The 14,374-nt window shown below is 46.3% G+C and overlaps 1 protein-coding gene across 1 annotated transcript in view; it reads right to left on the bottom strand.

Annotated features, from left to right (window-relative positions):
• SETD1B (SET domain containing 1B, histone lysine methyltransferase) overlaps positions 1-14,374 on the bottom strand; it is a 993,120-nt gene that overhangs the window by 55,845 nt on the left and 922,901 nt on the right. The window contains exon 16 of the mRNA XM_069619589.1: positions 7,522-7,641. Within this exon, the coding sequence (XP_069475690.1) occupies positions 7,522-7,641 (120 nt within the window). The remainder of the gene's footprint in view (positions 1-7,521; positions 7,642-14,374) is intronic.

Here is a 14,374-nt window from a genome sequence, read left to right as displayed (position 1 = left end):
CGCCCAACCAGGCTGAAACATGTCTGGGGATGCCTGTGGTTTCGTGCAGAAAGGATGTGACCTAGCAGTTCGGGCTGGACTGCCCCTTTTGGGGTAGGACCAAGCCCGATTTGCATATGGTTTTTCCCCTTCTGTAATGGCTTAGCAGGCTGAAAAAAGATGGTCTGGAGGGTTGCCCAGAGCTTTGCCCGTGGTTATGATTGATTCAAAACCTTCCAGCCATCACCTTTCTGTTTTGCCAAAGACGCGAACTGATGGCACTTCCTGTTCTTCCAGGAGGCAAATAGATCCACCATAGGATGGCCTCATGTATTGAAGACCTCCTGCAGCATGTGGTCGTTCAATTACCACTCTTAATTGCCCACTCCCAGTCTGCTGAACCTGTCCGCTTCGAAGTTGGCCTCCCCCGGGGGGACGTTCGTGAGGTAGATGTTTTCCAGGGCCCATTCCCACATGCTGACTGCTAGGTTGCACAGCGGAGGGGACCTGGTACTCCCTGCTTGTTGACATGGTACATGCTGGTGGAGTTGTCAGTCTGGATGAGGACAGTTCTGCCACCCCAATGAGCGGAAGGAAGGCTCTGAGGGCTAGCCAGATGGCCCTGAGCTCCAGCCAGTTGATATGCGACCCCTGCTCCTGCCAGGTCCAGACTCTGGACGCTGTGGCTGTCCAGAGTGGCTCCCCAGCCGTCTAGGAAGGAGTCAGCCGTGATGGTAACCTGCAGAGGCGGATGCCGGAAAGGCTTGCCCGTCCACAGGTTGCAGTCCCTGGACCACCATGTGAGGTCTGAGTGGAGAGACGGCGGTATGCTGACCAGCTCTGCTTGGGGGCCCCTCTCCTGATTCCACGAGGCTGCGAAGTGCAGCTGTAATCTCATCCGGAGTCGTGTGTGTGGCACAGCCAGAAGGACCACTGCCATGATACCCAGCAAATACTGGTACCACCAAGCCAAGGTCACTGCCCTGGCAAGGAAGTGCGTTGTGGCCCTCTTGTTGGCCGCAATCTTCTCCTCCGAGTGAAAACACCTTCTTGGAGCATGTGTCCCAGATGAGGCCCAGGAAGTTGAGGCTGCAGTAGAGACTTCTTGAGGTTGGTAGTAAACCCCAGGTCGTGGAGCATGTTCATAAGCTCGGAGGAAGTGTGGGTAACTCCCTCTGCGGATCTCACCGTGACGAGCCAGTCGTCCAGGTACGGATAGACATGGTGGCCCTGGCCCTGAGAAGGGCTGCCACCGCATTCATGGGTCTGGCGAAAGCCCTGGAAGCTGAGTTGAGGACAAAGGGTAGAACCTTGTACTGGAAATGGCAGCCCATGATCTTGAAGCGTATGAAGGAGCTATGTGGCTGCCAAATTGGGACGTGTAAGTGGGCGGCCTTTAGATCCAGGGAGCACATCCAGTTTCCCCTGTCCAGTGTCTCTGCAATGAGTGCTGGCGTAATCATCTTGAATTTCTGAAGCGGGAGGAAAATGTTGAGGGTGGAAAGGTCCAACACAACTCTCAGGCCAGCCTGGTTCTTCTTCTGTATGGCGAACATCCTGGAATAGAAGCCTAATCCTCTCTGGGAGGCTGGTACTTCTTCCGCTGCCTCACTCTCGACGAGCAACCGGATCTCCACCAACAGAGTTGCTGCCCCAATCTGTGGGAGTGGAGGGGAGGAGAGAGGAGAGGGAGGTATCGGTAGGCGGTACCCTTTGGATACTACAGATAGGATCAAGGGATCTGCAAAGTTCTGGCACCTGAAATGTGCGTGAGAGGCAAGCCTGCCACCCCCTGGAGACACGTGGACCCGAAGTGACGTGTCATGCCTTTTTTCCTTCTGAGCCTGCAACTGAGGAGGAGGACTGGAAGAATACCTTGCTCCCCACCCCTTTTATTGCTTGCATAGGTGCTGCCTTTGCGAAGGGCCAGGTTGTCTCGACCTCCGTTCCTGGAATCCCCGGAACCCGCCGAGTGCCCGCCCCTTGTCAGACCTTTGATGTGACTGGTTGTACGCCTTGGGCGTGGCCTTCATCAGGATAAAGATTTTGCAGTCTGTCAGCTGTTCTTTCATATCCAATTCCTCGTCGGTGGTAGAGTGAAAGAGGTCCAATATGCGATCCTGGACCACGAGATTAAACTTAGTAGCCCGAAGCCAGGCCGTCCTTCTCGTGCCCATGACAATGCAGATGGCCCAGCCAGATGTATCGATGTGGGCCACAGAAGACTCCATGATGCCCTGCGCTACCAACCTGGCTTCTTCTAGACCCGCCTTGAAGCATGCATGACTCTGCACCGGATAGTCTGGGAGGAAGTCTGCTATTTCCTGCCAAAGCTTCTGGTTAGCGGCTGCTAGCGTGGCATCCGCATTGGATTGACGCAGTTGCAGGGAGGCGGAGTACAACATTTTACCATACGCCTCCAAGATCTTCTCCTCCTTGCCTAGCAGTGCAGAGGACGAGGTGGCCGAGAATGAATGAGGCTTAGAGTGACGCTGCAGCGATCACCAAAGAGTGCGGTTGAGAGTGTGCCGACAACAAGAGCGTATACCCCTCCATCTGTCTATACATGGGGGCACTAATTAGGTTGGGCTGAGTGTGGTTTGAGCCACCCCTTCTTGGCCAGTGCCACAATGTGCTTCTGCATCGGGATCCCCGTCTTGGTAGGAAGTCTTAGGGTGATGACTTCTACTAAAACCCCCTCCTTGGGCTGCTCTACCTCGGGTTGAGGAAGGCCCAAATATTCCACCAAACCTGTAATCCTGTCGTGGAAGGCCTTTGCTGACAACAGCGTGTCAGGGTCCTCCTCCTTGTCTGTGTCCACTAGTGTGTCCGTTCGGAGGGTCCAGAGAGGGTGGAGGGGTGCTGGGCGCTGTATGCTGCGGTGTGAGGACCGGAGCCAGAGGCTGCTGCGGTACTTCCTGTGCTGTGGAAGGCAGGGGAGCCGGAATCGAAGTAGCCGGCAAGGGCAGCGGGGGCTGCGCTGGGGCCTGTGGAGCCAGAGCCGTGCACCTGTCGGACCATCACATCATATCCTTTGAGATCCAGGATACTAGCCAAACACCAACCAGTGACTAATGAGCTCCCCCCACCTAAACAAGAAACAACCGTCCGAGCACTCTAGAAAAGATACTCCCACTACTCCTACCCATCACCAACCCACACAAGACCCTAGACTCTGATACTACCAAGTGAGTGGACCTATATAACCAGAACCTTCTCCAAGCCCTATACCAACTAGCTCCGCTCAACCTTAGAAAAGCTAAGCCTCCTGCACAGTTAAAGAAATGGTTCTCACTCGACCTGAAAGCCTTGCGCAAAACTAAACGATGCTCAGAGGCCAGTTGGAGAAAAAAACCCTCGGCTCATAATAAGGAAAACTTCCACCCTGCATCCAATGCCTACAAAGCTGCCATCTTGAAAACCAAAAGCGAAACCTTCAATAATAGAAAATGACAAGTCCAGTACCAAAGAGCTCTTCACCATCCTCAAAGAGCTTGAGTCACCTATATCCCCACAAGACTAGTGCAATAAAGATGCCCTTTGGTGTGCCAACATCCAAAAGGCACTTTTAGCCACAATTGCATCATTACAAGCCAAAACCGTAGAAAAAACTCAGCCTTGCATCAACTGCCAAACTAAGCAAACACCATTCCTCGCCTCACAAACCAAGCAAACCCCACTCCTCATCTTCCATACCTTGCAACCACTTTGAATTCACTCCAGTCACTTCCCAAGAGGTTGAAACCATCATAGCGAGCCTTAATCCATCTAGATGCCGAGGTGACATTTGACCTGCCACAATCATAAGGGAGGGGGAAAAGGAACGTGCTCTCTTTTATCACCACATTAATTAACACCGCATTTGCCTCGTGCTCGGTCCCTAAAAATCTCTAAGACGCTTGCGTCATGCCTCATCAAAACACCAAATCTCTACCCTAGTATTCCCACAAATTATAGACCTATAACGACTGTGCCCGTTCTTCTGAAAATACTAGATAAGGCAGCCTACATCCAAATACAGAACCATCTCGAAGCCAATACATTTCTGGGCCTCCGGCAATCCGGATTTAGACATAGCACAGAGACAGCCCTTCTGGATTTAAAAATCCAGATGGATGAAACTAAAGACAACGGAAAACCAGTTATACTCCTCTTGCTCAACTTATCGGCAGCTTTCGATTTAGTCGATCACAACATCCTAACTACTCATCTCACTACAGCCGCCTCCTTTTCTACCAAAGCTGCTGCTTGGGTTCATTGCTTTCTCTCAGACAGAACCATGAGGGTGTTTGCTGCGTCAGCTTTATCAGAACCATCTCCAATCAGATGTGGAGTACTGCAGGGCTCCTGTGTCTCCCCAACCCTTTACAACATATTCACGAAACTTCTGTTTGACCACAGATGATCTGGGAGTATCATACACAAACGATGCGGATGATACACACATTTTCATCACTCTCTCAGGATCATATGACAAAGATTCCACACTCCTTAATAAAATATACAGCATAATTCAAGCATGGATGGCCAAGCATGGTCCTTGTCTCAATGACGATAAAACCAAGCTATTGCTCATCGGCTCCAGGCAACGACTCAATAAATTAGATCCCCAATACACCTCTTTTAGGATAGATGGGAACAATATTAAAGTGACTAAGGATGCCAAAACGCTAGGAGTCTATCTGGATTCTATCCTCTCCCTTTCTAGACAAGTAAATGCAATAGCCTCAGCAATGGCATATACTTCCAAACTGATAAACGCATGTAGACCCTTCTTGTCCACTAACAGTTGCATCACATTGGCAAGAGCACTCATTCGCTATAAATAGGACTATTCTAACACTTTATAATTAGGCACTAGCCAGCGTAACTTAAACAAGTTACAAGTGTTGCAAAACAATGCCCTCAGAACGGCCCTAAACATTCCTCGCTCTGATCACATCTCTCAAGCCAGACGAAATACCAAATGGCTCCCAAAACAAGATAGGATCACTTTCCAAACCTTAATGATCACCCACAAATGTCTGTCAAACTCGGCCCCTAAGTACCTGGTCAATAAATTCTATAGAAAGCAATCTTCTAGACCTACCAGAGCCAATTACTCACACTGCCTCAATACCCCCAAATTCAAGCTGCACACAGCAGGAGGGACCAGCTTCCTAGTGCTGGCAGCAAAGACCTGGAATTCTCTACCCCCTGCTGTAAGAGTCGAACCACCTTCCCGTCCTTCAGAAACAAGGTAAAATCTTGGCTCTTTTCCCAGAGCAATTAATGACGCCACTGCACCTTCGCCTAGATATACAACACTAGGCAACTGCCCCCGAAAGCAGCACCCTAGAACTCTTCCTACAACTGCTCAGAATACTGTATAACACTGTATATTAATATACCTTCAATGTGAAGATATGCAACATGATCTGTAACACAAGTCAGCTGCCTTCCTTGATTTGCACAGCACTTGGTCTGCCTATGTATGTGTTCATTGCTCCTGGCAATATTACTACCAGTTTGTAACAATTTATGTATATTCAAGTGAAAAAGCCTAGATACCTATGGATTTGGTGCGCTATACAAACAAATAAACTGAACTATGGGTGCCGCTGGAGTGATCGGAGGGAGCAAGTCCCTGACAGCATCCCGTTGGATGGCCCCCATCTGGGGGGCTTGCATCAGCACCAAGAACCTTTCGAAGAACCTGTCTTCGGAGGCAGAAGAGGAGGCAGGAGATATTGACGGAGTGGCTGGGGGGTGCTGGGGCCGGAGCGCACTCTGTTTAGGTTGCGGGAGGAACCTGCCCTGCGCTGCTGATGGATAAACTGAAGGCAAATGTACCTGGTTGACACCAGTCCCGCCTTGACACTTGATTCACCCGCCTGGTCTGTTCCTAGGAGTGGCATCGGACGAGCGGCCATGTTGTCTGGCGCGGCAGCCATTTTCTCGAGCTGCATGCCACATGCCAAAGTCGTGGTGCATGGCCGCCTGGGACCAGCCTCCCCCAAGACTCTTGGTGTTAGTGCATGAGGCCTACCCGGCACCTCAGGTGTAAGCCTGGAAGGCGTATTGCCCTCGGCATTGTCGCTGGTAGTGCTGCGTGCAGGCGCCACCTTGGACATAGAGCCGGTACTAGGCCGTTGCCCCTCGAGTGCAGACCCGGCAAAAGAACCTTCCAGTCCCTTAGCACTGATACCGGAGGGATCCGACGACCCCTCGGCCGCGAGGCCGGAAGCTGGACTAGCCTTGGTGTGCATGCTGGTACAAGAACCCGAGAGGTTCCTCCCGCTTGGGCGTTTCCTCAGGAAGGAGTCACCCTTACGGGGTGCGATGGAAAATAGCGGCCCTCCTTTGGGCCTCAATCTCTTGTTTGTCAAACTTCTTCAAGTCCTCTGGAGGCGACCTTTTGAAGAGCTCCCTCCATCTAGCTAGCCTGTTCTTCAGTGCGTGGCGTCAGTGTGTTGCACGTGGTACAACCTACCCAGCCGTGGTCAGGGCCAAGGCAGCAGAGGCAAAGAGTGTGGGGGTCAGAAGTAGGGAAGAGCCCCTCACAGGCTGTACACCTGCTGAAGCCTGCTGAAGTCGACATGTGCCGGAGAGGAGCATGACGCCGGAGGACCAAGTACCTGAATGACAAAAGATAGAAGAAGAATCCAGGGAAGAGCCCATGGAATTACATGGCAGGGCCAAACGCCGGAGCACTGGTGTAATCGCCACGCCCTCGGCGACGCAGAAAAGGGGACTGAGGAGTGGCACCGATGGGCGGAGTCGGGGTTCCGTGTGCTCCCAGGGCTGCACCCCTGCGCGCCTCTAAATTTAAAGGGGAAGAAGGTTTTTTTTCTGGTGAAGGTGGTTCCGTCTCCCGTCCCTTGGAAGGGACACCCATGGAGTATGGAGGAAAGAGGAGGGGGACGTAAGAGTATGCACTGTAGTGACTTGCTTGGTAAGTTTGAATGGAGTTCTTTTTTTAAAAAAATTCGAGCTTTGAGCAATCACTGTCTGTTTATTGCTCAGAATTGTGGGGTGGGATTGAACATCAGGAGTATTACATTGTTTGTGTTGCCCTAGCAGAATCTATACATAATTCAAATACATACACACATATTTCTACAACTCGTCACTTAGAAGAGGAACCAGCCTCACAGGACATCTGCCTATTCCATACAATATAAAGCAGAATGTATACAAATGAGAAGATATTCTCATATCAGGGTCAACAGAATGTCAAAAATGGGATAGTTTCCTGGCATATTTTAAAAGCTCCACCTTTAGTTGATGTGCTGCAATAAACTGTGAAGATATAGCATTCTCCTGCTATGTCACGGACAATTCAAAAGCATACTTCCTCACAACAATATTGCCCAAATCATGAATGATTTATCACAGACTATGGACAACTTGGCTCACATTCTTACTGACTAACCACTTATGTTGCATCATTTTACCCTCCAACTGTACTTTGTTCCTCAGCTTCCAAGCTAGGTTTGTACTAGGTGCATCCCCAACATAATATACCATACATTGCTTGCCTTCAAACAAGATTAAATGTACCTGTCTAATGTTCTGCCCAACATACTCAATGACCATCTCATCAGCTGCTATTGGCTCCATAGCAAAGAGACCCCAGTCGTGAATGTGACTTTTGCAGAATCGCAGCTTTTTTCTACGGAACTGAAATAGAAAAATGATTGGAGGTCATATAAAAGGAACCTGTGTGTAGCATAGACATTAAATCATGCTCAATGAATAAGGTGGCATTTGTGGAAAACATGTTCTCACAGTTAAAAGAAAAAAAACAGCCTTAGTAAAAAAAGAAAAATTGAAGAAACTAACAAAAAACATCAGTTTGAGAATAAATATAGGTTAGAGTGATTTTATTTACACATACGGGGATACACTCCAAACGTAGTATTGTCACACACTATAAATCAATTTGCCATTAGGATCTCAAGAATAAATTGAGAACTCTGCTAAATGTGGCAAAACAATTATCCTGACGAAATAGAAATACGGAAATATTAGCTAGACAGAAACTACAGAACCCTTATTTTATCTTGGCTAATGTTTAACCAAATATTGGGAACTGTTGCTGTTCTGTGGGGGAACTTGAAACTGCTCAGTTAACACATCATCCTGAAAATAGATCGGGATAACTCCCACCCCCTTGCAGGGATCTTGAGTCTCAGGTGTCATTTTAAATGAATAGCTCCCTAAGGGGTAAGTTTGTAACATAAATAAGTTATACCATTCCAAAAATGTATGCAAAAGAGGTAACAGGCGCCCTTCTCTTGAAAGAGCATGGCATGATAACATGTTCTGTAGTTTTTACCCACTGTGAGAGTCCGCAGCCATCGCTTTTAGCTCACTGTACTTCTCACAAAGGAGGAATATCCATTTGCATATCAGTCTTTGTCCCGCCCACAAGGGCAGTCCAGCACCAAAATGCCAGGCAAACCTCCTTTGAACAAGAGTACCAACAGCAACCCCATACACGTGTTTCAGCCTTGTTGGGCCTCATCAGTGAGGTGGAGCTGTGCCTCTCCAAGCACATTGAGCAAGGGGTCCACGTCTTGGTTCCCCCAGGTAATTTAGGGTGACCAACCCCAAGTTTCTTACAAAAATGCAAAAAAGGTAGCAGGCGCCCCTCTCTCGAAAGAACATGGCATGATAATCTGTTCTGTGGTTTTTACCCACTCTGAGAGTCCGCAGCCATCACTTTTAGTTCACTGTACTTTCCACAAAGGAGAAATATCCATTTGCATATCAGTCCCCAGGTTTGATGAACAAAGCTGAGTGGAATGGAGATGGGAGACAAAGGGACTTGTTTCCAATGCTATCCTATGGAGGACGGTGTGGTGGAGGACGGGACATGCACACTGATGCTTACTTACCCTACTGACTCATATTTTCCGCAGATGTCTTTGTGGATCGTTGCTGAGGGCTCGATCTTCTGCTGTTGGGTCCAGTGAGAGGTGCCCAGGAGTTGTGAGTTTGAGGATTCTTCCGGTCGGCTGGTAATGCAAGATACAACCCCGTCTGTCTAGGAATGCAGAATTCAGCGCAGCCTCCTTTGGACACTTCACTGGATGGAGGAAGGAGAGTTCCAGCGACGGTCACCGGTTGCAGGTGACGCGACAGGCGTCCTTCCAGTCGCCGTCACAACAGCTGCTCCAAGGCAGGTTCCCTTTGAGGTGGGAAGCTGAAATTGTGGTACAAGCTGGCAACTACCAAAGTTTTTGAATACAAGAAAACGTCCCTATCCGGAGCAGATACTATTTTCAGCATTAAGAGGCCCGCCGCAATTTTCCTTAGGGTAGACAGAGGTCAATGCCAGTAAACACCAACGGTGTGGCCTGGGACAGACCAAAAGTGGGACGCCAGAGTTTGCCTTCTAATTTAGGCAGCCATTTGGTCTTCACGTTTGTAAACATTTTTAGACAGAGGGCACTGGGTACAATACTAGACTTATACAGTTAAAAGTCCCGCTACAGAATGATCATCCCGATGAGAAATAAATCTTTTTAATGCAGATAATGCTTTCTGAATTTTTGCCATTAAAGTTGCGGCTAATGCATCTCTGCTTAGTGTGTCAGTAATGGGGACACCCAAATAAATATATTTCTTAATCGGTTCAGTGGGTTCACCATTCAACTTCCATATACATTCAGAGCTCTTTTTTTCTGCTGGCATTGATGATCATAATTTGTTTACTGAATGCTACAAGACTGCGCTGCAGCCCAACCTTGATGAGGTCAAACAAGACAATATCATGAGCGTATTAAAGCCAGACAAAAGGCTAGGCTCCAACGCGAGTGGGGCGATTTTAACAATTGGCCAACACTTTTACCAGATCAGCCAATTAAGTTTAACAGGATGGGTGCCATCTTACGGCCCTCCTTTAATGCACATTTGGTGTTCATCTACAGACGCAGAGCACTCTCCTGATTAATCCTCACTTGAACAGCGGTAATAGAATAAAGGGATTTCATGAAATAGACTATCATGGGGTGTAAACCTCATCTCATCAATTTGGACCACAATATATTTCTATCAACACTGTCAAAGGCACCGCTGTAATCAACATAACAGATGTACAGCGGTGTATCTTTCAAGAGACGGCCATTTTGAATTAGGAAGGCAATGGTCCAAAGATGAACTAGGTTACCAGAACCCTTCCTAAAACCAGTTTGTTGTATTTGTAAGATGTCCATTTCTATGATCCAATGATTCACCTTTTCGAATAGGAAGAAGCTAAAAATCTTGGCCATAGAGCTAATCATGGCTAAGAGCAGATAACTTCCTGGATCATCACAGCTACCCTTTTTAAAGATGGAATGAGTTTTGATGTAGACCAACTATTGGGAATCTCCCCAGTAGTCAAGATAGTTATAAGCATCCGGTGAATAAACAAAGCCCAATTAATTTGGTCACTTTTAAGGACTATGTTCGCCAGTCCCGTCAGGGTCAGGCGCCCTGGAGGGCTTAAGTTTTTTTTTTTTTAGCTTCTTTTATAGAGATAGTAACAAAATCCCTATCCACTACAGACTCGTAAGGAGTTTTCATTAATATTTCAGCAGTGCTTTTCATATATATAGATTTAATATGTTTAATATGTTTAATATGTTTAGCCCCGATGGTTTCGGATATCGGATTGATCTCAATTTTCCCCACCTGTGGGTGAGAGTAAGCATTTATAATTGACCAAAATGTCTGGGTCAGTATGACATAAGGCTTTGAACATTATTTTCCACTGTGCTGAGACAATAGAACCTTTAAGTATTCTCATCCAGTATTCTGTTCAAACAGTTCTTGTGTGAGGAATACATGGTCAATCCAAGAGGCACTTAGCCCATTGGTCCAAGTATATATCAGAGGACCATCAATCTCAGGTAATTTATAAAGTTGTATCATTTTGTAAAGGGCCATAAGAGCAGGCCAGCTATTTTCATCATAGTACCAATCATTTTCGGTGCCCTCGACTCGGCCACTTGAATGCCATGCCTATTGCTCCACAATTCCATACATTTATTTTACTCCTTTTCTGATGTCTCACAACACATGGATCATTCAGATCTCCTACCAATATATTATGGCCTCTAGGATTAGTGGTGAGCCATTCCTCAATGGCCATGTTAATTGACTTAATCTCTCCCCAAAAATGTTTTACCAGGAGGGTTATACACATTAAACATCAAAATGTTCTTTTGTCTACGACCAATTTCTAAAATTAGTTTAACTGCCAATACATTTTGATTATTAATAGTTTACACATCTTCCATTTACAGCTTTTTTATTCCAACAATAAGCCCCCCCCCCCCCAAGGGCGCTCTATATTCTGTTTGTCTGCCCTCCTTTGAATAATATAGCCATCAAAGACAAAGGAGTCAGTCATCAATTTCTTGAAGTAAAAAAAGGTCTGAAGATGCTACGAAATCTTAGCCATCGGCATTGCCGATAAAGAAATTGTATCCTCGTGTGTTCTTGGAAATAATGGCCAATGAGTCAATGTTATCATGAATTTGTCTCTCTATATAGATCATTTTCCTCCATATTGTCCATCTCATCATACTGCTCTCTGAAAACAGTATTCACTAATACAAATACTTGTTTAGCAATTACGTAATTCGGCCACAAAGTAGACTCTTGTCTACTAAAGGAGGTTTGAATTGCTTTTTTTCATTGGAGGGCTCATGGCTTCTTTTTGCCAAGTAGCCCATATGAAACAGCTTGGTGGCATGAGACATTATTAGTTTAGCAATTATCGGTGAGACCAGGTGCACAGTGGGCCAGTTAGTATAGTAATGTCATCTCCGGAATCTCCACCAATCTTGCATCCTTTGTCGTAGGCAATTTTAGTGGCTCCTGTCTATGTAGAAAAGCCAGTACATTATTTCTATTCAAATAGGGACTTTCACAGGTCGCTTCTATGTCAGTTATTTTTTATTAACTTAGTAAGGTATTTAGTACCACATTGTTCTTTGAAAGTTTTATGAAGTGGGTTAGTTGTCATTTTACCTAACAGAGGGTCATACCTTTGCCTGTGCCTTATTTGCTCGACCCTAATACCTCCTCTACTGATACTTCCCGTTACTGTTCGGGCCATGTTAGTATGAGATGCTTCCTCGGCTTCTGCTGGAGATCTGGCAATTTAATTTTCCTTGTGTAGCCATTTGTCCAGTGTCTTATGTTGTACTGTTTGATGAATAGTGTGCCCTTTATCCTTAAGGTCAGCTGCTGTTATCAATTCATACTGGGTCACAGTATTCCTGCAAACCACGTAGATATGATAGCTAGCAAGCATGTTGAAGGAATAGGGGGTTTTCCCATCTTTGCCTTCTCTGTATCGCTATTCTTATTTCATATTCCGACCTTTAAGCATTCTATGCTTATTTGGCAGACTGCCAGGCTTATTGCAGCAATGCCCTCTCCTCATGTCCATGTTTACTAATAATAGAGTTCCCACAGTCTTATTTTCAAACAGTGGCGTTTTTGAATACTTATAATAGAAGTCTTTAAAATGTTTTTGTCATCCTGCTTTCTTGCCTGTTGCGTCTTATTTTCTCTCACTGCCGTCATCCCCTCCTCCAGCAGTGTGTCCACCAAACATAGCCATTGCCCTTTTAATAATGTGCTGTTCCCTATGCAAGGTGGTACATGGGGCGAGTAATGCTTTTAACATAATAAGCATTTCCGGTTCAGAATGATTATCTTGTTCAGAGGATGCCGATTATGAAAAAGACAAGTCATATGTAGGCGAGGTGGCATAAACACTTTATCTTTCCCATAGCCGGTGATTTAGAAAGGTTTTCTAGTGAGGGAGGTAGTTCCATTGTTGGATGTTTTATTAGTGATTTTGCCCTTGTTTTCTTTAAGCACAGCAACTTCCTCCAATACACTTGCATTTAAACCGTACTTGTAACTATTGATTGCACCTGCTGTTTTCTCTCTATTTTTTTTAATGACCTTCTTGGTAATTAACGTCCTGTTAAAAGATGCATCATTTTATTACGCAGTTGAGAGTTTTTAGATGCTGAGGGCATATTTGATTAATTTTGGACTTTAGTTATATTTCTCCACAATATTCAAACAAAAGAGTACCATGCAGCAGTTAAATGCTTCTGCACCATATATGGCGAATAGAAGCGTGCGAGGAAATCCAAATAACAGCCCACCACAGTACGGGCCTCTGCACTGTAATTAGGCAAAAGAGTCACTGAGCGACTGCACCTGCCTCAATTAACATTAATCCTAGTTACGCGAAGTAGCTCAGATGTTCAAACGGTATTTTCCTCAGCAATTTATTGTTTGTCGCTAAAGAGCAAACTATGTTCACACATTCGAGGAGGGCCGGTGCTAGGTGTGCGCACCATGTGCGGCTGCACTTGCCACCGCGCCTGCTAGGACCCTGCACCTGGGATGCCATTGACTCCCTCCTCTTGCAGGCTGCAGCGTGGGCCATGTGCTCAGAGAACAAACTTGCTGCAGTGCGCTCAGAGTCACGGGAGGCACACGCTGCAGCATGCATGACGGGAAGCTTGAAAATCGGTTGTTCTCCCTTGAGGTTTGGCTCCCTTTAGTTTCTTCTGGTGAGACAACTTGTCACCTGTCAAACTCCTGCTGTAACTCTGGAGAGACAAATACTCCCAATTGGCACTGCGGTCTCATAAGCACTACTGATCACTTTCTTTCTTAAAGCAAAGCGTTTAAAGTGGGTGCAATTTACTATTGATGGCCTATTTAAGAGGCCATTGTTGTGTTAAGAACCGTAAAGGTTCATTTTTATTTTCAAAGCACATGCAAAGCAACAGTTGCCTACAATCTGTGCCTTCCTCCAGCCCAATTACACAAAACAGTTTTAGCCATTTGCCTTATTTCCACATGCTTATATTTACCAAGCGAAAAAGCATTTAAGTAGAATGTAACATTTTCCTCACATTATATTTGAAGCATGCAAGTGAGCCATGAATATTTACCAAGGATGTGATATGATATATGATGTGGCATTTATAACGTGCCTATACACAAGTGATAAGAGAGGTTGTCATCCTGGAGACTGGAGGGGATATTTTCTCTGGTTCTGGCCTTGTACTGATTTTCAGGGCACAAGTAGATACATGTGGGTGGACAGTGTCCGCGCACTTTTTTCAACGGACAGACACATCCCCGGTTCTGGGTTTTTGAGGCCAGCATTAAAAAAAAAGTTTGCTTGATCAAGTGTTCAGCTACTAGGATTTCACACCAAGTTGTCATGTTTCCAATGCAGACGCTTACCCACATAAGTAGTTAAATATCTTGGGATGTCACTTCCGGTGATGTTATCAAATGCAAATTAAGGGGCCTGCACTTAATTAGCCGCACTTGGCCCCGCAATTCATAGGGCCAGCCCTGCATCCGAGTTCCAAAT

This window comes from Ambystoma mexicanum, chromosome 10 (assembly GCF_040938575.1).
Source record: "Ambystoma mexicanum isolate Mex_15411 chromosome 10, UKY_AmexF1_1, whole genome shotgun sequence".
In the NCBI taxonomy this organism is placed as follows: domain Eukaryota; kingdom Metazoa; phylum Chordata; class Amphibia; order Caudata; family Ambystomatidae; genus Ambystoma; species Ambystoma mexicanum.
The sequence above is the reverse complement of the archived record's forward strand: the minus strand, read 5'-3'. Positions and strand labels throughout refer to the sequence as shown.